At 43.3% G+C, this 22,310-nt stretch overlaps 1 protein-coding gene across 1 annotated transcript; it reads left to right on the top strand.

Annotated features, from left to right (window-relative positions):
* The first annotated feature begins 1,302 nt into the window (after positions 1-1,302).
* On the top strand, positions 1,303-21,547 carry rhobtb4 (Rho related BTB domain containing 4). The gene is made up of 11 exons (XM_070904284.1): positions 1,303-1,340; positions 7,866-8,067; positions 8,373-8,476; positions 12,642-12,827; positions 13,216-14,035; positions 14,236-14,455; positions 15,468-15,586; positions 19,649-19,799; positions 20,094-20,182; positions 20,419-20,524; positions 21,213-21,547. The coding sequence occupies exons 1-11, from the start codon at positions 1,312-1,314 to the stop codon at positions 21,389-21,391; spliced, it is 2,205 nt and encodes a 734-aa protein (XP_070760385.1). The 5' UTR covers positions 1,303-1,311; the 3' UTR covers positions 21,392-21,547.
* Positions 21,548-22,310: the final 763 nt, after the last annotated feature.

Raw genomic sequence — 22,310 nt, 5'->3', positions numbered from 1 at the left:
TCATGTATTGGCTTTTGTAGAAATACTCAAGTGTTGCTATGTGATAGCTAGTTGCTATGCCTGAACACCCAGAATAACCATAGACGAAAAATTCTCTCCATTGTCCATGAGTAATAACTACACTATTGCATTGTTTATCTGGATTTTAGCTTTGACAGGGGATGCTTTATATGTATGAGTAGGGATTAAAGGAGAAATTAAGCTTAAACCAGATGGATATTTATAATGTTTCACAGTTAATAAGTGTTTTTTATTCATTTTGGTAAATGTTTCCCATGCTTTTTTAAAAAAGTGCCTTATCCCTCGTCTCTGAGTAATAATGAGAGCTGAGGGTCATAATGGGACTGAGAGTCTACAACCAGCACAGCGGTGGATGCGAGTGCTCCACCAACTAAAGGCAGCATGCTCTGCGGGATGTTTTGAGTTAACAGGATGGAAAGAGCACAGTTTCGGGGCGGGTCTACTACCAGTTTTGCAGGATTTGATTGGCTCTTGTGTTCTAATCTCTGGCGACACCTTAAATTGCTTCTCATCAGCTCCAACATCCTACATCTAAAGTCTGAAATGTCTGAAATGGAGTATCCAGCCGCTTTTGCTTTGTAATATTCATGGTGAAGAAAGCTATTTGATGGCCGTTCTTAATTTTAGAAGTCACACAGCACAGCAAAACTGAAGAGAAAATGCTAACGCCACTGGTCGGATTTGATTAAAATTAATGAATCAGTTAACGCACAACACAAACGTTGTATGATATCAATTATTTTTTTTACCATGAATTTCTTTTATGTTTGTAGGCTAATCCCAAATATATCACAGCAGTGCAGCTGGGGTATCGATTACGGTGATTGCAGTTTAGGGGCGCCGTTCTGCTCCAAAGTTTCTCTTTTTATGACAGCACCTGAACGCAGCACAAGATGAGTTTGGTGACTTGTGTCGTGACGCGCAGTCGTGGAGGCGTGCCTCACATGAAATCAGCTGGGGAAACAACAACAGAAAGGGGGGTGGCTCAGACTAGAAACATCTTTATGCCAGATATGTTTAGATTTCATCCTAAAAAGCGTCCGTTTAAAACCAGAAGCGCAGTATATCAGGTCTGCAGCAGCGAGCCGAGACTTGTTGAGGACTGCGAGGCGCTGGATTAAGGAGGCAGCGAGGGGAAGTGAGAGGAGGATGTGACAGGGCAGAGGTCCCGTGCGACGCTCGCAGTTATATGTGCTCTTTGACAAACAACGGGACCACCGCGAGCACGTCTTCATTCTCCGCGCGCCTTTGTCCGGTTTGAGTGACCGGCTGGACCACAAGCAGAGTGGCATGTGGGTCAATTCCGGAACCGTCGGAAGGTAGGGACCCCTCCTGCAGGTCTACTGGGTCACATGCTCCCAGTGCAATTCTTGCAGTGCAACGAAACAATCCACACACCGCTTTACATCCTTTACTCCAAAGATTCATCAGCTGTAGGCTCTTCACATCATGGTGACCTTATTGCACTTAATGGGGTTCTAATCTCCTCTTATCTGTGTATATCTGTGTAATGTCCCTAATAGTCCCAAAGGCTCTTATATTTCACATGCATTAAAGTATTCCAGCAAGAGATGTTACAATGAGAGATTATTGTTATTTTTAAGACTGCTGTTATTAGAGCATTTCGATTCAGTGTTGTAGTGCAGCGGATGGGCTTGGCACATTACGCAAGACTCAACAGCGCATCATTTGGGATGTAGGCTTTCACCTACCTGCCTTTTACAACATCGATAACATGTGAAAGGCATCTTACCACCGCGCTGAATGCGGTGTGTATCCTGTATTTGATCTCCCCAGACACGGATGACAATACAGTAGATTGCCTGGTTTGTTGAATCGGCTTCCCAAAAAAAAAAAAAAAAAAAATATGAATGAGCCAGGTGGTTATGAATGGCTGCGGGGAGAGGGAGCACACGAGGTGCTTTTCATTGATGAGTGTGGTGATGCTACAGTATTTACTGGAACCACATGCGGATCAAAACTGAGACAATAGATAACGTGCAGAACCTCAGTTTGTGAGAGCGCACTCGCACGCACGCACACACACACACACACACACACTGTAATGCTGATCCTGTGGCTATGACGTCACCAGAGGGCTTGTGTTACGCAGGTAGCTGTGGCTGGTGAAGAGGCCTCTCACTTCTACCTGGAAATGAATAAAGAGAGATCTGACCATATTTTCATTTTCAGTCATCAGTAATTAATCATATCTGCTGGATGTCTTTGCGTAACCAATTTGGCACACTTCTCTTCTGTATTGTAAATTATTTGTCTTTTGGCCCATATATTATTTTCCTGTAAAGATGTCTGTTAATGGGCAGCCTGTGAGAGTGGTTTTGTGGAAACTGTTATTATTATTTATTATGCTATTTAATTACTTATTATGGCATTATTAAACATTCTGTTCTATGAAAGTATCTCTCCACAGCCTGGTAAAAAATATTTATTGGTTTTGCTTTTAGACCTTCTATCACTACTGTTGAGAATCAATGATGGGGCATTATGTACCGCGTCAGATGGATCTGGAACAGAGCTACTTATTGTCCTGGTTAGGCACTATGCCCAACGCTTTGACTGTGTCATCAGCTTTGAGATAACATAGTGCAGCACTGACAGACCCACATGGAAGAGTCAGCCAGCATTTTATGACTTGCCTGAATGTTCTGACCCCTGTATCAGGCTGTAGTGGAAGGTACACAGAGGTAATAGACCTTGCATGTGTGTATATGTGTTATGCTTTACTTATGTGTGTGTGTCCTCGTCGGTCTGAAACCAGTCTGTTATAACATGGACGGTAGGGCTTTGGTGAGAAAAAGTATTTTGTACTTTTAACCATGTTCAGCACTGTTAGTGGTATGGTTGTAAACTATACAGTGTATATTAGTTTGATCATTGGGGTCCAGACTATTTTTGAGTTGTAAGGACCAAGGGTTTATATTCTAGCCCATTTTTAAAACTGATTTTACATTATGTTTAAATCCCCTGTTACATTCCCAAAGGAGATATGTGGCCTGGAATATCGTCTTCCAGACAAACCTAATCCACCTCTCCATTGACAAAGTTGCAATAATATTTGGGTCACTGACTGAGTCCTTTGGCTCAGTCTTACAGTAATTCATAATTGATTTGACTCAATTTCGGATAAAAACACAAAATACACTCGAATTTTTATAGTTCTATATACATACATATCTTGAAAATTGTATCATTGTTGCATTTTGAGTATGCAGTGGTGCTAATATGAAGCTGTATTATCAAAACAGGTGAGTTGACTTTGTATGTAAACATAGCATTTTGTGTATGAAGGTAACTACAGTGTTTAGCAAGAATGTTTTGCTCTTTGAATTAAGACTTGCACTCAAAACAGAGTCAAAGCAATCACAAATGACTGTAATGGTCAATGATGAATGGCAAAGGAATTGACAGCTCATCTGTTTATTTTATTAGAAACGAAAATAGTAAAAATGGGTGAGAAAGCGGGAGAGGTCACAGAGGAAAATGTTAAAGACAGACATACTGGGAGATGCTATATAAAAAAATATTCTATATTGTAGTGGATACTGGAAAGTATAAGGGCGTGAAATAGAAACAAGATAAAGAGAAACGATGTAAGACAGCAAGACAGATGGAGAGAAAGAGTAGGTGGAAAGTATGGACAGGGGAGGAGGAGGAGGAGGAGGAGGAGGAAGATGGGGAGGGAGCGCGGAAATGAGGGCATCAAGAGGAGCCTTCCTGTGTTTACAAAGCATTATCGCAGCAGAGAGAAGAGAGGAGGATGGCTCTCTCATGCAGGCAGACATGCTGCTCCAAAAGACCCTCTCATTCATTAGGATAGATGCGTACACCGTCTGCCACGGGCTGTGCAGTAACACCAGCACCATCTGTGGTGGGTGAGGCAAGTACGTGCCGGCATGCATGTGTGTATGCATGTCTGCGCTAGTGTGTGTGTGAGTCTGAGGTCTACTGTCAGCCATCCAGGGAGCCAAGCAGAGGCTACAGACCAGATTATGTAACCAGTCTGTGCCAGCTGCGCCTGTGGCAGTCGCTGTCTCAAACACCCACATAACACACACACACTTTCACTCCCACACACACACACAAGAGCATACACACTTGAAAAGCATGCACAAGTACGAATGAGTAGACATTCTCTTTCATGAGAGCAAAAAATAGTTTATAACGAATTAGGTTGCATACATCATTGCACATGTGGCCATCATGGACACTTAAACTATGCAGTCAAGCCTGTGACAGTGTAGACCCCATAGCTCTGTGTGAGTGTTGGCCCATGTATAAATGGGTGGTTATTGGGGTCATTCTTTTTTTACAGGGCTGGGTGGGGGAGCAGAGAGGCAGGCGGCTTCATTATGATGTTGGGGTGAACTCTAGCCCCAAGGAAGAGGACAAAAAAAGAGGCGGATGGGGGCTATGGAGGGTTTTGGGATGAGCAGTTGCTGCCAGTGGATCGCTAAAGGTGTTACATAACAGACAGAGGGAGACAGAGGGGGAACTGGGTGTGGGAGGGCTGTCTGCTTAATGCTGCTCCTTGATTGCTATCCAGAAAAGTGTGAGGCCATAGATAGATGGATAGATAATAAAAGGAGTGGAGGGGGCTTGATGTCAGATGTGAGAGAAAAACTGGGAGAGGACATGGAAGAGGGACGGTGGAGAGAGGTTACTAAAAGACACTGAGTGAAGTGAAGTGAAGGATGGAATAACTGAGCTGGAGCATTACATTTGGAGAATGAATACTGAATGGGAAAGTGAGTGAGGGAGTTTGTCAGCAGGTCAGAAGGTGTGGTCGAGTCGGCACAGCTGGGACCAAACCAGACAGCTAGACAGACAGAGGGATAAATGAAAGGATTTAGAAAGGAAGCAACGAGTGTGTATAAAAAAACAAGAGGTAAAGATGCCAATGACTCTGTAATGAGATCTGTAATCCATCTCCTTATGAAACCCCCCTCTGGCCTTAAAGCAAAGCCATACTGTGAGACGCGCACGCTGTCCAAATTATGCATGAGCTTCTTTGTCTGTCTGGTCCTCCTGCACCGAACACACACACACACTGACTCAATCTGTGACATTCCAGAGTAAACCAGAAGGTCGGGGTTTGTGTGTTGAGTGGGTGTTTGAGTTCCTGTCACAGTGTTCCTATCACTGTGGTCTTGCCTACATCCATCAATATGTCACAATACTACATGCACAAAAACTGGGGCAGAATCTCATTCTCTCTTTCACACACAAATTTTATTGTTACAGTCCAACACTTCTTTGTCCTTGCAGCCTCATTCGCTGCCTTGTTGGGAAGATGACGCTGGCCAGCAGATGAAGTGTAGACGTCTGCGTGCAGTTCACTATAGGTCGTTGTCTAAAAATGAAACCTGAGCTTCACAGCTTCTCTTTCCGCTCCTCTGAGCTGCACTGCTCTGCTCTCACAGTCTCCGGCTTCTGCTCATCCTGGAGTCATGCAATTATAAATAATTGTTGAAGTTTGCAAAAACTCATGCAGTTTAAATGTAAACCTTAGAGCAGGTGCACATCTATCAAGTGCAGTGATGTGTTAGGAGACAGCTTTGTTATGCGCGTTGACCGACGCATGACCAGTCTCTCGCTCGGAGCCCGATGCAGAGCCTCAGATGGAGGATGATGTCTGGGAGCCGGGTACTCTTGATCCCCCTGAGAAAATGTCCACACCACCACCAACGCCGCCTCCTGGTTACATCACTGCTCGCATCATTCCAGGCCTCACAGACTGGCCCTAAGCTCATTACCACACGCACAAGCATGCACGCTCACATGCACATACATGCACTGACTTCTATTCTCCCATGGGTCAGAAGTAGAGGATCTTAAACTGTACTCTGGTCGCTACCTTGTCCTTTTCTCTTAGAGAACCTCACATTTGACAGTAGAGAGAAGCATCAGCAGGAAAATCTGTGCCGCCTTGGTTATTGTTGGTCTTGCCCTCTTGATCCCTGTGGCATGACTGAGCGATTCTAATGCTGGGCTGATAGTCCCTCTCTTTCTCTCTAAGACTCTAATAATCCCCTTCCTGCCATGTCTCTCTTGCAATCCCTTTTGCTTATCTACTGTTGCATTGGAAATGCTGGGAATAAACAATGCATCCTCTCCCCCTCTCCTTCTGTCTGTCTATGTCATTTTTGTCTGGTTCTGCTCATATGTCCTTTGCCACATATTGTGGATGTTGCAGAACCACTTGTGTAGTATGTCAGGCGTCACACTCGGCCCTTCATCCCTCTTTTCCTAATATAGCACTAAGAGGACTGCTGCTTTGGCAGCTGCCATAACCATTAGGCAGATAGCTGTTAGATAAGTACAAGGTTGTGGCAACTTTTTATTGCTTCTTCTATCTCACTCCTCTACCTGTAGTACGTGCCTCTGAAGGTGTCGCAGTCAGACAGGTGGCAAGGGAAAAAAAAGGGTATTTATAACTCTGAAAGGCACAGTTCTATCTGTTCCATATGGACCATTCAGGAAACAGCCTCTTTGACAGATACTTTTCTTCAACTCAGATAGACAAAAGGTAGGCTCTCTGTGCTGTGCTTTTTTGACAGGAAAGATGTTTTTGTTGTTGTTGACAAGGGAAATCAACGTCTGGTTTCTCTGGGGAAGAAATACGTTCTGTATAGCAGCAGTGGTATCATGAACAGGCTGGAGGTGTGTTAGGATATGGAGAGAAGGTCATGGCTGAATAGCAGGGTGCACACATGGCTCATGTGTCCGATGAATAGATGCCATTTTTAGCTGCTGGTGTCTGTCAGTGCTGGATTGAAGCGTTGCACTGGCATCCATGTCAATGGAAAAACAAGTGAAGGTCTTAATGAATGTTTCAGATGCTCTATTTACGTGGGCCTTGGGGTGGGTCTTTGAACTAGTTGCAAGGGCGGATGGACTGATTAGCTGACTACAGGTCTAACTGTGTGTTTGTGTGTGTGGGGGCTGGTTATGCAATAGAGCAGATTCTTCTAGGAATATTTAAAAAAAAAAGGGCATTAACATGTGTTTTGACATGTCAGAAATGTTTGTAAGCAGTTTATGGAAAGGGGATTTTGATAAGCCTTTCACAGTGATGTGTAGTTTTAAAAGAGGAAGTCTGTTGAGCTGTGTACAAAACCACCTCCATCTTGTGCTAAGGTTAACTCCGGAGTTCACAGTTGGTCAAACATGCAACCTCACTATTTTTTCTCCCTCTGTGTAAGCCTACAGTAAATATGTTTGACCCCAAAAGATGATGCACAGTCCCCTGTGGGCTCCTGACTGACCTAAAAAGTTAATTACAAATGCCTTTATGAAGGATTTTATTGTCTATCTTTTTGTGCTGCCAAGGTAGATGTTTCATCATGTTGCATTATGCCTTCTCTGAAGCGAAGATGCTATCAATGCATCAAAAGGGGAACAGATAGGGGGAATGACAGACAAGGGGAGAAAAGGACAGTGAGCTCAAGGGAAGTGTCTCTTTGTGTCTCTCTGTCTTTCTCTCTCTCTCTCTCTCTCTCTCTCTCTCTCTGTGCTGTTACAGAAATAGCTCTGCGGTCCCTCTATTCCTCAGCCTGCGAACCATGTGTTCTGTTGAGGAGTTTGGCAGAAGCCTCTGTACACTGGTCAGTATAGCTACGGGGGCTTAGAGCCTTAACAAAGCTTATCTAGCCTAGACAGGGTGAAAGTTAGAAGCTACTGTGCCTGATGCCAGTTGCTTTCGTTGTCAAAATGCAGTGTCATTCCTCCTGGGATGCTTTATCAATGTGATTTTAATTTTTCCATGAATATTAAATTAACCTCTTCTCTCTCTCTCTCTCTCTCTCTCTCTCTCTCTCTCTCAGGGCTCTCTCCATGGATATAGACACAGACTATGAGCGGCCCAATGTGGAAACCATTAAATGTGTGGTGGTAGGGGATAATGCAGTAGGCAAGACCAGGCTAATCTGTGCCCGGGCCTGCAATGCCACCCTCACACAGTATCAGCTGCTTGCCACCCACGTGCCAACCGTCTGGGCCATCGACCAGTACCGTGTATGCCAGGAGGTGGGCACACACACATACACATATACACATAGGCACACACAGTTTGGAAAGAGCCACATATAGACATTTTTGGGCATGATACTGAGGCTAATTCTATTTATTTTGCATTTGTAATATAGGTAAAAACATGTCTTTTTAGGCCTATGAAAAACAACTTATTCCTAAAACTGTTGACCATGCAGTTTGATGTTTTTTTCCCTTTAGCCTAGTGATTGCATAATCCTTCAATTCCACTAAAAACACAAACATCACAATGAAGTTACGACCTTTTGACCTGATTACAGGGATATGTGTCTGTGTTGCAGGTGTTAGAGAGATCTCGTGATGTAGTGGATGAGGTCAGTGTGTCCCTGAGGCTCTGGGACACATTCGGGGATCATCACAAAGACAGACGATTTGCCTATGGCAGGTGAGTAGATATGTATACAGAAACAGGCACACACACACAGTTTCAGACATTCTAGCTGCCAGAACCTAGTTACTGACCCAGTAACACAATTAGGCTGCTGGCTGACCACAAGGTTAACTACCTTGCAACATGTTCCATTTTCACAATTGGTGCAGCCAAGAGATTGCTTTGTTTTGGCTGCAGAATTTATGAGGCATTGACACGATTTTCTGGGACCAAATTCATCGTTGGCCAGTTCAGGAGAACGTAACTTACAATGAGAATGTAACTAATCTGTCACACCCACATAAACATGCCCACATAACATTTACTTACCCAAAAGTTGTTTCTTGTGTAATCCAGTTGCCACGCTTTCTAGTTGAACTCTGCCCTCAAGCTGTTACATCCTTCCTCCACCGGACATGATTGGATCACCGCTCTATCCTCTTACTCCCCATCCCTCTATCAAAGCTGCTTTATTGGCATGAAATGCAAAAGTACTTATTGCTAAAGCAAAATCAGCAAACATTAATTCAAATGACAGTGACCAAGAAAAGTTAAGACAGATACATTCTGTATATAGATTCATTATTAATCCACATATTTATCTAAATACACACATTTTTTTCAATTTGTGTTTTATTTTTTCACTTTTGTGACACAATGCTGAGACATTTGTCACCACTCTGGAATGAACTGTAATTATATGTATCTTTCTCTCCACCCATCCATGTTGCAATTTTATCTATTTTATTCACATCTTTCATCAGTTAATGTGTCCCTTATATTGTCCTAAGCCACAACCAGGCACTAAGACTTCACACAGATGCATGTACACATCGCACTGTGCAATCTGTGAGTTATCTCAAGGGTGGGTGGCTGCACCTTGTGTAAGATGTCACCCTGTCACCTTTTTGCAAGTGTATCTGTCTGACAGACTGTGGGGTTTGTTGCTCATATTTCCTCCCTTCTGTTGTGGTCTTCCACTCTCTCAATCTGTACATTATTTGCACGGCGATCTGCTTCTGTTTGTGTGTGTTTTGTTGTTGTGTGTACGTGTCTGTCAGAGAGTCCTGTATGCTTTGTCAGCCTGCAGTCAGCTGATAAAGACACAGTGCCAGCTCAGCTGTTTTCTGCCTGCCTGCCTGCCTCCCTGGCGTCTACGGCTCCAGGCATCAACCTCCCCTCCTACTCCTCCCCCTCCTCTTCCAGCTCTGTTCATCCGCTCGTTCATCTGTGCCGTGCCCTCTCCTCCAACTCCAATCCAGACTCCTCTCCTCACCCCCTCTGCCTCACCTCCCCTCTCCCTCATTACCCTGTTACTCAACTCCCATCACCATTCTCCTCTATGAGCTTATCCTTCACCCTCTCCACACCTTCCCTCCCCCCTGTAGCCTTTTGTTGATATCAAAACTCAAAACATCACATTGTCAGACAATACCCAGACTGTCACATGCTTTGTTAAGAGAGGAACAGTCTGGTTGGGAAAACAATCTCAGCCTGAAAATAGGCTAAGCCAAACTTAACCTGAGCCAACCTCAACTTAATTTTTTTTTCAGTCAGCAGAAATTCATTTGATAATAATCTAATTTTGCTCTTTGACTAAATAAGCAAAACAATGTCGTATTGACATGTAAGCATTGTTCTTGTTAGCAGTTTTAGTAGCACGTTATCAACTTTTGTAATACTGTTGTGACAGACTTAATGACTGATGAGAGGTGTCGTGCCAGGCTGTGTGATTGCAGAGTGATACATGTGCCTGCATGAGACCAATTCATTCCTTTATTGCAACAGAACATCTTATGATTTGGGGCATCCCTGCTGTGTTTGTGTATGTGAGTGCCTGTGTGTCTCGTCTTACATAATCTGGCACTGATGACCTTTGTGGTTTGGATCCACCACACACACACACACACACACACACACACACACACACACACACACACACACACACACACACACACACACACACACACAGAAAACACTAAATAACCAATCACTGGTGGAGCCAGTTATTATACATTAGTGGTAAATTATTAGTGATGCCACAGTAGACTTGTTTGACTTATCATTTGACTCACATGTGCTTTCTCATTCAGATGTACATACATACACACTGGCTGGTGCTCCAAACTTCAATGCACAGTTCCTATTCATTATATTCGTTAAGCAATGCACATTATGTTTTCAGTGTTGCAAACATCTAATGCCAGGCCAAACAGGTTATCCTGACCCACATGCACAGAAGTGCAATGGTAAAGACATCGCACTCTGTATGCTCATGCACAAGTAAACAAGTGGAATGAGACTACTTTAAATAATACTATTAATAATTCTCATTTTGTATAACTTCTCCCTCGCCCTGGTGTCACAGAACAACCATGTATACTTGAGTACAATATGTAGGTCATCTGGGTTGACCTGCAGGTTAAACCTTTAAATAGCTCAGCACAAAGCAGCAGTACTAATGGGTTATTCTGGTTCTAATTCTTAATGTTCACCTTCCCTCACTGACTTTAAAATAGCTGCTTTTGAAAGATAGGTCAAGACAGGTTCAAAACCTTTGGGGCTCATATATGCATCCCCTCACTCTCTACAATGTTGTGACGAGTACAGTGTTACGCTAATATAAAGGTATACTGGCCCAAACAATGGCAGTAAGCCTATGTTGTAAAAAAAAATATTTTCCTCTAACCACGAGAGCAAAGGCACGTAACACATAACGTGACCTCAAACAGACTAAGCCATGGTAATGATCCTTTGACAAAGTGCTAATGGGAATTCCTATGTGTGTGTGTGTGTGTGTATGTGTGTGTGTGTGTGTATGTGTGTGTGTGCGTGTGTGAGCTGTGATGTAATGCTTTGATCATGTATATATTGTCCTTGGGAGTATGGGAGCTTTTCAGAGATTACATTAGTGAAAGTAAAGATGGACTATGGAACCTGTGTCTACACTGCAAAAAATGTCCTTTGTAGAAAGTCATTGGATGTAGTGCTGTGTGCTTTCATAAATAATTCAACTTTTTTAAGATTTTAACACTTGAAACGGTTGAAATTTCATTCATAACAGGTGGAATTACCTCTCTTTGCTGACCTATTTAATTGATTTGCACAAAGTAAAGTCAGACTTTAAGGTTAAATACTAGATAAAACAAGTAGATAAGATTGATTTTTCTTTTTTTACTGTGCAGCATTTTTCTGCTCAGTAAATAGGCTGTGTTTGCTGCAGCACAGGTATTTTGCCCCAGGGAAATAAGAGTTTAAGTGGTGTGTAATGCTGCAGGATGTGGTTTACCACTTCACCTCTTCTGGTGAAAATGGTATGCCTGACAAATGTCAAAAACAGGAATGTGTATTTCATTATCTGCAGGCATTTCATTATCAACAATGGCTAATTTAGCATGCAAGTTACATAAGTTGTGCTAGTGCAGAATAGGCCTGGTCTTGTGCTGCTGGGGTCAAAAAGTGACCTGTGTTGTTTTAAGAAGTAGATCATTTAGGAATTGCAGATTCTTGCGCTGTCAGCATTGTACTGGTGCTAAATGATCCATCTCACTGACATGGAGAAACACACACACATGCACTAACATGCCACAGAAATATCAGCAACAGAGAACAGCTGTAAGTGCTGCTGTCTGCCGGCTCAAACACATCGGTTGAGGAAATGAATTTGTGTGTGTATCCTGATCTATTCTTAGCCTTCTCTTTGTGGTCCATAGCCTTGGAGGGCTTAGGGAGATTTACGTAAGAGAGAGAGAGAGAGAGAGAGAGAGAGAGAGAGAGAGAGAGATGGGCCACGCAGATCACCAGCCCAGAGGCTCAGACTCATACACACACACACACACACACGCGTCTTGTGACCCCAGCTTTCTCGATGGCACTGTCCATACACCCACAATGCCTTGCAGCAGCTCAACAAGCGTCTTCCATACACATATCACACATGTTTTAACATAAACTGACAAGATGTTCAGTGACTCAGCACTGACCCCTTTTTTCTTTCTCTCTTTTCTGCCTCCTTCACTCCATCAAAGACCGCATGTCTTCTCTCTGCTCACATCTCTCGCTCTCTTACTGACACAACAAATCAACTCTCCTCTGCCATCTTTTTCCCATCTTATCTATGATCTCTGTTATGTCGTAAGTACATGAAATGAAGACGTTTTCCCTCCTCCTTTCCCTGTAGGTCTGACGTGGTGGTGCTTTGCTTCTCTCTGGCTAATCCCAATTCTCTGCGCCATGTACGCACCATGTGGTTCCCGGAGATCAAGCACTTTTGTCCCCGGACGCCCATCATTCTGGTTGGCTGCCAGCTGGATCTGCGCTATGCCGACCTGGATGCAGTTAACCGTGCACGACGACCCCTGGCCAAGTGAGACACCTTCTACATCAGACTTTCACAGACAATTCAGATAGAACATGCACCACGGTGGCTTTTAGTGAGGGTTGCATGTGGGGTTAATCCAGTGATCAGTAATAGCAACGTAATGGTAGCTGAATTACTGTAAATAAGGCATTGACAATTGCTCTACCTATCATTGATGTTGTGAAGAAAAACCTGTAAAGTGTTTAGAGTCATTTTTGGCTGCTATACATTTCATTCATTAACTGTAATCTCAATTGTTCCTTCATAGTGCAGATAAATGAAGACATTGCAGTTTAGCAATTTCTAGAAGTATTGAGATACTCAACTTTCTACTTCCTCTTTACTCATCTGAACACTGTCATCATTAACATCATTACCTCTTCCTGTCCCACAGACCCATCAAACCTACAGATATCCTTCCCCCAGAGAGAGGACACGAGGTGGCAAAGGAACTTGGGATTCCCTACTATGAGACCAGCATTGTTGCCCAGTTTGGAGTCAAAGATGTTTTTGACAATGCCATCCGAGCCGCCCTAATCTCCCGTCGTCACCTGCAGTTCTGGAAGTCCCACCTGAAAAAGGTCCAGAGGCCCCTTCTCCAGGCACCTTTCCTGCCTCCTCGCCCACCTCGCCCCATAGTGGGCATCCCAGACCCCCCTCCCACAGACGGCGAGGGCCCTGATTCCCTTTTCTGCCAGCCACTGTGTGCAGATGTTCTTTTCCTTCTGCAGGGTGGTACCACTCGCGTCTTTGCACACAAAGTCTATCTGGCTACTTCCTGCTCCAAGTTCTATGACCTCTTCACCCTTGATCTTGGTGGATCATGTCTGGGGCCACGTTGGGAGGAACAGGAGAATAAGGAAAACTTGGAGAGTGGGGAGGAAGATGAGCAGAGCAGGAGAGGAGCCAGGGAGCAAGCTGGGCGCACTAAGAGCCTGGACATTGATAAAGATGGGGTTGATGGAGGAGTGCGGGGCCTGAATCGACCCCAGCTTCTCCAGCAGGGCTCTTTGAGGACTTCCCAGAGTGATAATGCACTCCCCTCTCGAGCCCTGTACTCCCTGGGACCACTAGGGACTGGTCGAGCACTTTCAGGATGGGGAAGGGGGTTCCTGAGTGTGTGTCTGGAGCATGTTGATGATCCCATGACAGGACGACCACGCCTCATGACTGTTGTAGCCATGGATGCGCTTATACAAGAAGAACCATTCAAGGTGAGGGACTTAAAAGCAACAAGTTTACTAAAAAATATATTTCACAGGGGAAAATAACATAATTCTGTTGATGGGAATATTAGAAATGTTCTGCATCATTACTGCAGGCTACAATCTTAGCATCATTTGAAAAATAGCTTTTTGGTTGTCATAGTTGTTCCAAAGTCGTATGTTGACCTCTCGGTTTGCTCTGGTTTCAGGCGGTGCTTCAGTACCTGTACACAGGCAGTCTGGACGAGGGCCGAGGGGATCTGATGCAGGTGGCCACTATTGCAGAGCTACTGGAGGTGTTCGACCTGCGGATGATGGTGGCCAATGTTCTCAACAGAGAGAGCTTCATGAACCAGGAGATCACCAAGGCTTTCCACGTCCGTAGAGCCAACCGCATCAAGGAGGGTCTCAATAAGGGGACCTTTGCTGGTAAACCACTGTGCCAACCATTCAGTGCCTCAACACTTTCAATAGCATTGGCGTCATTGTAGATGTTTTCCATATATGCATAAGTAGTCTGTAAGTGTGTGCATGTGTGTGTGGGTGTATGTTTGTGTATGTGAGAGTGGGAGTAGTAGAGGATGAGTTGGTGAGGAGAATGTGTGAGTAATTTCCAGCATTTCTCTTTCAGTCTCTGGAAATGTACACTCTGTGTACATTTGATCATATACTTGCGATTGAATATTTGCTATAAAATATGCATTTTGTATGTTGTGGTTTATCTGTTTTCTGAAGTCCTTTTAAAGTCATCAATTGATTTGATGGCTGTCGTTTCAGTGTGCTTGGTTGTCTTGTGTTCGCTCTTGTGTGCTTCCTGTTTCTTGTGTTTGTGTGGTGTTGTGTGTCCCCCTAAGCTGTTTTGTATGCATGCTGTCACAGCATTTTGCAGCCAGCGCCAGACATCTGCTGTCCCTGAACAAAGCCTGTCTCACATTCACTCCTTTCTATACTTTCTCTGTTGTCCTCGTGATTAAAACAATGGGAATATTTCTTAAAAATGCTTATAAGAAATTATATTGACACATTGTATAAACAGATCTGCTTCATCCCATTTATTAGTCAAGATTGAATTAAAGATAGATGAAATGCTGTGCTTTCAGATGTAGTCCATTACAACATTATTATACCAACATAGTTGTTGTGTTCCCTATCAACACTTTCTCTACCAAAGTCAGAGTCCACACAGGATTTACTCCATGATCTTCTACCTTGCGTCTGCTCTCCTTCCCTTACTCTGTGTCAAACGCTGTTCTGTCCTTCTGTCAATTTATCTCTCTGTCTGTCTACCTGTGTCTATGTCTCTGTGTGTGTCTGTCTGGAACTTCTGTCTGCCTGTGTGTGTGTGTGTCTGGGCGTCTGCCTTGTCTGTCTTTCCCCCTCTGTAGCTTGGGCTTCTGTGGCACTCCACGAGATGAATGCTCTTTTCCCACCCCGGTTTTAGATGTGGTGTTCCGACTGGACGATGGCTGCCTCCCGGCCCACAAGCCCCTGCTCATCTCCAGCTGCAACTGGATGGCTGCCATGTTCCGTGGCTCTTTCATGGAAAGCTATATTGAGGAGGTGAGTGAAGACATGCAGGGAAGAGCTTAAGGATGGAGTTGCCTTTAAGTTTTGACTTTTAGTTTCTGTGCCCTGAATTCTTGGAAATTTACAACAGTTAACTCAGGTCAGCCTTCAGGGGCAACCTAATCGCACATCTGTACTCAATGTCAACAACAGCAGTAACATCTGATAAAAGAATCAATAAATGAGGTAAAGATAAATGATTTACTTGGATAAGGTTTATTACTTTGGAGATCACTGTGTGCTAGTATGTGAAGGTTCACAGCTCATGATGCTTGAGGCCTGTTATCAGATTGACCTACAAACTTGTTTGCCACCCATGTGCAAATGTGGTTGAATCTCTGCAATTACCAGACCCCTGGAGGCCTTGCTCTCATAATGAGCACATATAGAATGTACCTGCATGAAAATGTACAGGCACACACAAACACACACACACACACACACACACACACACACACACACACACACACACGATGAGGATGTTTCACTAACCTGTCTCTGTACTGAAAGTAAGCCCTGATGAGTCACTCTTTCGAGGTCAGCCTTCCCAAAGTGGCGGGTCTGGTTACTTCAGGTGTGCTCTCACCTGAGGTTCAGTTTCTGGTCGCTTGGTGCGCCTCCGGGGGTAGGGCATGTGCACTGGACCTGACCTTACCAGAGAGGAAGTTCATGCCTCTGGCCGTCTTTAAGTCGACGCTCCCCGGACTGTGTTGCAGAACCAGATCCCCTGGGTTACGGTTACTTTCAAGGTCAGCAGGGTTAGGTTACGTAGATTCAGGCCCTCAGAAGGATTGGAGGTAATCCATAGAAATGAACAGAGAGAGATAGACAAGGAATAAAAAATGTGCATTCACTTTGTGTGTAAAGCTTAAAGTTATAAAGGTTATGTTATATGAAAACTAATGTAAAAAAGAAAACCATTTCGTTTTTTTGTGTTTACATGCGGACAGCCTGGATTTTATTCCACAACACACCATATGAGTGGGTGTGAAAAAAGCCATCGCAGCTATTGTGGACGATGGTGAAAACAGGACATCAGCATCACTGAGGGGGCACAGTGTTTGCTGCTGGTGGGCTGCCGGTGTCTATGGTTACTCTAAACGGTTCATGTTAGTGACTATTGTGGCATTGTTTATGGCATGAAGCTGGCACAGCAAAGAAGGCAGGTGCCCTGGAGACAAAGACTCAAAGGCTGACTGCACAATGAAGCTGTCAGCATTTATGTTTATGAGTGTATTTATATTTGCATGTAAATGCATTTTCTTGCTGAAAAGCCTTGCAGCCCTAATTGGTGAATTTGATTTTATGCGTTAAGGGGAAGCTGCAGTTTCCAGATTGTCTGCTAGCTTTCAAAGTTACTCCTTTTCTCCTCGGACAGGAAAAGATGTAGCCAGTAAAGCGTTGCTAATGTACAGATTGCATTTTCAGAATTGCCATGCCATTGGCTGACTATATATCTTATTCACTTTGAGGCACACATCTTCATGGATAAATGCTAGTTTGAGAAGCTGTGTCAGTAGAAGTGAGCTGAAATGCTTGCTAAAACACTTACCACTGGTCTTTTAATAGAAGCAGAGCTTTTCCAGCAGGACACAATAACACAATTGCACAACCTTGACACAACAGAGGGTCTAGTTCTATTCCATTAATCTAAAAGTGAATCAATACTGGAGAAAGTATTGTAGACAGTATAGAGTAGTACAGGGGAACATTCTTAGACCTATTCAAAATATACTAATACATTGATTCCCACAAAATTGATCAAATTTCACTGAGAAATTTCATTTTCGGTCATTTCAGGACACAACAACATGGAAATGAAAAAAAATGGTTCATGGGTTATGTATATAAACAGACTATATCATCATATTACAACTGTTGTCTTAGGTTTGGGAAGAACAAAATATAAATCCATTATATGATAATTCATGGAACCTGTAACTATAACTGTGAGAGGAGCATGTGATCAGCCAATGCTGTTCTATTTTCATGCTCATGTCACACTTCCTTCTCAGTATTTTTAGGCTGCATGCTGTTGTGTGATAGCGTGACTATTCTACTTTTTCCTGCAGAACAGTATTAAGATATGTTTTTCAAACCTATTTATTAATATTATTTGTAGTATTGTTGATGTTAGCAACATTACAGGCATTTCATACAATAAGCATGTTAGTGAAAAACTCTACCATCAAATGTACCATCAGTCATAGTTAAAAAGGTTTTATCTATAGTGTAGTAAACAAAAGCCATGAGTCAAAAGACCTGTCTTAAGTGTTGCTGTCTGTGCAGGCAGTTATACAAACTTACTGCCGAGTGTGTCATGGTACACCCCTGGATTGGGTTCTAGATGTGTGTCTGTGGTTTTGTGTTCGCCAAGTGAGTGTGAGCATTCAAGTGGAGTATTACACGTTGTGAAGCCCAGCCTGTAAAATGTGAGAGCCTGTTAAGGTCCAGCCTCACTTACAAAAAAAGCAGAAATTATTATTTTCAGAAAGCTTTTTTCACTGTAGAGGAAGAATGACCTCAATTTTCTTACTTTTCTGTTAAACTTTTTTAAGTGACTCACTGCTTTTTCTTCACCCACACATTATTTTGAGTTTTGACTATAATGTATTTTACACTCATTACGTCTTTACGTTTTCAATTCCCTTGAGGTGAGGTGTTTTTTAAGCCCTTCGGGGACTGATATCTCATTACATGCTTTAGTTATTGCAGCAATATTTCTTTTCCTTTTAACCACCAAGATTTTATCATTGTTTTTCACTCTGACTCTAATCTTTATGTGTTTGCAAATAACATAAACTAAACTAAACTATGAATTGACCTCTAGGACGGTAGACTGAGGAAGCAAAAGAACACCTGTCAGTCCATATATATATCCATAAATGTCCTGTCACTGTGAATGTGTCCACTCATTAATGCTTCCTGGCTCCAGCTGGGGCTTTAAGCTTTAGAGACCACCCTTGTCTTGGTGTTGTGACTTTTTAGTCATAACGAGAGGTCGCACCAAGCTGACATTCTGCTAATTGGTTACGGGAGTGGAGGTTGAAGAGCGCCTCAGTGGGTACACTCAGAGAGCTCCTGAAGGGGTCAGGTCATCTCTCTCATCATCGTTTGCCTTCCTTCCGTCCTTCCTGGGCTTAGACTGCACTACCTGCCGCTGAATTGCTGTTGGTCTGACTAACAGTAATTAGGACCACAAAAAGGTCTTTCTTACTTATATAAATTTATTCATTTAACTACCCAAAGTGGAGTGCTGGGCTACACTGAAAAGCAGCATGACCAGTGCCTTTGGTGTAGCTACAGTCTAATTGATGATATGGCGACATCTAGAGGCCGTTGCAGGTGATTGTTTTTTATAGTGGACTTTGGTTTAGCAATAAAGTTTTGCCCCACTATAAAACATTACAAACATGTTTAATTGTGTATGTCAGAGTGGTCCAGCCATCACTAATCCTAAACTTGTTGAGTGTATTTGTAATGATGTCCTACATTCATAGATTATTTGATTATAGGAGTATATTGTGTATAATGTGATGCACTACCTGAGTGTTTCATTTGTCAAAAGGGTATGAATCTGTATGTTGCCCTGATGCACATTAAGGTTGGGCTTGCCTCTCACTGTGCTTCAGGGTCTTTAGTGTTAGCTATATTGCTCACATCACTAGTCCTCAGACAGCACTTTCATCTGGGCCTACATCAAAGAGAATGGCCAGAACAGCATGTCCTCTGCCCTTTACCTAAAAATACCCACTGTACTGCTTTCAATGATATTACTGTCTTTTTTGGACCCCACCCATTTCTAGCCATTACACTTTATATAGAATATATGAATTTGGAAACATATTATTTTGCATCTCAACAGAAGTGTGAAAGTGCAGGAGAAGATACACACATGCAATGTTTATTCATGTAGATCCATAACGATGTTCAAAAACGTTCAACATTTTCATGAAAATGAATGCTTGTATTTAAGTCTATTCATTTTCTTTCATTCATTCATCAGCTCCTCGTTTCTCATGTTTTTTTTTTTCTCTTGATCTGGTCATTTTCCAGGTATCCATTCCTAACACCAGCACGGCCTGCATGCGCGGGGTGTTGGAGTTCCTGTACTGCGGCCTGCTGACACCCTGTCCTGGTCTGGAGCCCATGGAACTAATTGTTCTGGCCAACCGTCTCTGTTTGCCACGCCTTGTCGCCCTCACAGGTAGAGACTCTCTCTGCGGTGTTAGAAATGTTGCTAAGAGAACTACATATTTACTTGAATGAATATGTGGCAGAATGTGGTTTTGACAGTGTTTTATCTGGACACAAACTGCCTTTTTATCAATGACTCAGGTGCAAGGTGCAATCAAGATTGTAGGTGCAGTGAGTTGTGTTTAATGCAGACTGCCAGACAGACTAAGAATTCAAGACTGGGAGATAGAAATGCGGGCCCATGTCAGTGGTGCATGTAACCAGTAAATACTGACATGACTATGTACATTTTGTGCATCTTCAGAACAGCACGCAGTGGATGAGCTTCTCCTGTTGGCAGTGAAAGGAGGTGACATCGATGGACAGGTGTTGGCTTACCTCGAGCTTGCACAGGTCGGTCCTTGCATTGTCTTTGTCCTTTAAATAACAATTTATGTATAATTTATTAATGATTAATTCCAAGTTGTATTTTTTTAAATGAGGAGTAGTTGTACACCATAGCTTCATTTGCTAAAAGTTGATGTTAATCTGTTATTTTTTGTCTCTTATCTCACCTTTTAACTTTTATCTTGCCTGTTCTTTCACAGCTGCAATATCTTCTCATTTCTCCATTGTTTTTACTTTTGCAGTTCCACAATGCCAAGCAACTTTCAACTTGGTGTCTCCATCACATCTGCACTAATTATAATAGCATCTGCCGCAAGTTTCCCAAAGACATGAAGGTCATGTCTCAAGGTACAGACACCTCGCCTCTCTCAAACCCCTTTCCTACATGCAACTTTGCTTTGCAGTACTAGTTTGAACAAAAACAACAAGATGTTCTCTGGTTGAAGCACACTACTAAGGAATTGTAGCGTGCTGCGACTTGTTCAGAGCAAGTATTTGGTTAGAGTGGAAGGGCTTAATTTATTTTTTGTCTGGAAAAACAGACTATACAGATAATAGTAGGAGAAACACATGAGCCCTTCATGGGCATCATGTACATTAAAAGCAACATCCATCCTCACCTTTCATAAAGGTGTGAATACATTTTACACACATCTTATAAATAGTAGGTTGTAATGTGACCACAGGAAACCACAACTGCTTCTAGAAAGTTTGACACTATGATCTCATGGGTTTTATGTGTAAAATAACCACAGGGACATCTCTTGCTTCATTTCCTCGCTCACTCTTCACACCTTTATTGCTGTTGGCTGTTTCCTTTTGTCACCTTTTTAATGAAATTATTATTCCACAATCTGAATATTGTCTTTGTTGATTCGTCCTGTTTAAAAAAAACGTGGCTCTCTCGTGCACTCTTTCATTGCCTAAGTGCTTATCTGAAAGGACATCTGAAATGTTTCAGCTTTTGGCATTTGAAATCTTTCATCTTCTTTTTTTATCCCGTTTTCTGTGCATTTCTTTGTCTCCCTCTTTGTAGAAAACCAGAGGCACTTTGAGAAGCAGCGCTGGCCTCCTGTGTGGTTCCTGAAGGAGGAGGACCGCTATCTGCGCTCTCAGAAGGAGCGCGAGCGTGAGGAGGAGATCCTGCGCAAGCAACACACCAAACGGGGCTGGTGTTTCTGGAGACACCCGTCCTCCTCTCCGCACGTCTCCTAAAGGGTTCCCTCCACTGACTTCTTCCTCCTGACCTGGGTCATCCCAGCCAGGATAACTAACCCCCCCCCCCGTAACACATATAGAGGAGGTCGGCTTTGAGCCCTCTATTAGTGGAGGAATGACTCTCAGTGCTTCTATGCCTGAATGTCAGCATGTTTGGGGGAATGTATGTGCCTCTTTATAACTGTGGGTGACTTCATGAGTGCATTTTGGTATGCTTGTGTGACAAGTGTGGACTTAACTGAAGGGTATGTGCGTGGATGTGTGAGTGTATGTTTTCGTTTATTATGATTGAGAGATGCTTCCGAGTTGAGTGCTTCCCAGACGCCCTGATCTATAAGGGCCTGTGGCGTTGCAGTGCAGCCCCTTGTCCCCTCCACAAGAGCTCTGTCCCTCCACCAGCACTCACAGTGTCCCAGCCTTTGAGTGATTGGACTGGGAGCAAGGGCTCTCTATCTCTCTCAGTCTCCATCCTTCGCATTGACCTTAATGACTATTACACGTTGACCACTGCAGCTCCTCTCGGGGAGCTTACCTCTGCCTTCACTTCTACGCAGACTGTTAGCTTGCCCACACAGACCCGTGCAAAAGATCCACCCCTCTAAAACCAGCACTGGATTCCCAGGAACTGACACTTATAATGTAATTATTATTATCTTGATATTATTTGACCTTTTTATATATTTCTTGCGCCTTTTGGGACACTCTTATCAGGGGAAATGGCGCACATTACTCCCAGGAAGTGTTGAGGACCTTGATTGCCATTGGAACCACAAAGATGGGACTGTTATTGTAGAGCCCTGGTTTGAGTATAAGGGCAACCTTAAAACCGTCAACAAGTTAGGATCATAGCTATTAGCCTCCAGTCTAGTACTGACGTGGTCCTTGGTGTCCATCATCCGCCCCTGCACCTCCCACC

Source organism: Enoplosus armatus, chromosome 4 (genome assembly GCF_043641665.1).
Source record: "Enoplosus armatus isolate fEnoArm2 chromosome 4, fEnoArm2.hap1, whole genome shotgun sequence".
Taxonomy (NCBI): domain Eukaryota; kingdom Metazoa; phylum Chordata; class Actinopteri; order Centrarchiformes; family Enoplosidae; genus Enoplosus; species Enoplosus armatus.
Note: the sequence above shows the minus strand (reverse complement) of the source record. Positions and strands in the feature narration are given on the sequence as shown.

Excerpts from the sequence above, each read along its gene's own strand:
- rhobtb4 (XM_070904284.1), top strand. The coding sequence starts at position 1,312 with ATGTGGGTCAATTCCGGAACCGTCGGAAG. Across the intron at positions 1,341-7,865 it reads AATTCCGGAACCGTCGGAAG|GGCTCTCTCCATGGATATAG; the intron begins GTAGGGACCCCT and ends TCTCTCTCTCAG. Across the intron at positions 20,183-20,418 it reads CTTACCTCGAGCTTGCACAG|TTCCACAATGCCAAGCAACT; the intron begins GTCGGTCCTTGC and ends TTACTTTTGCAG.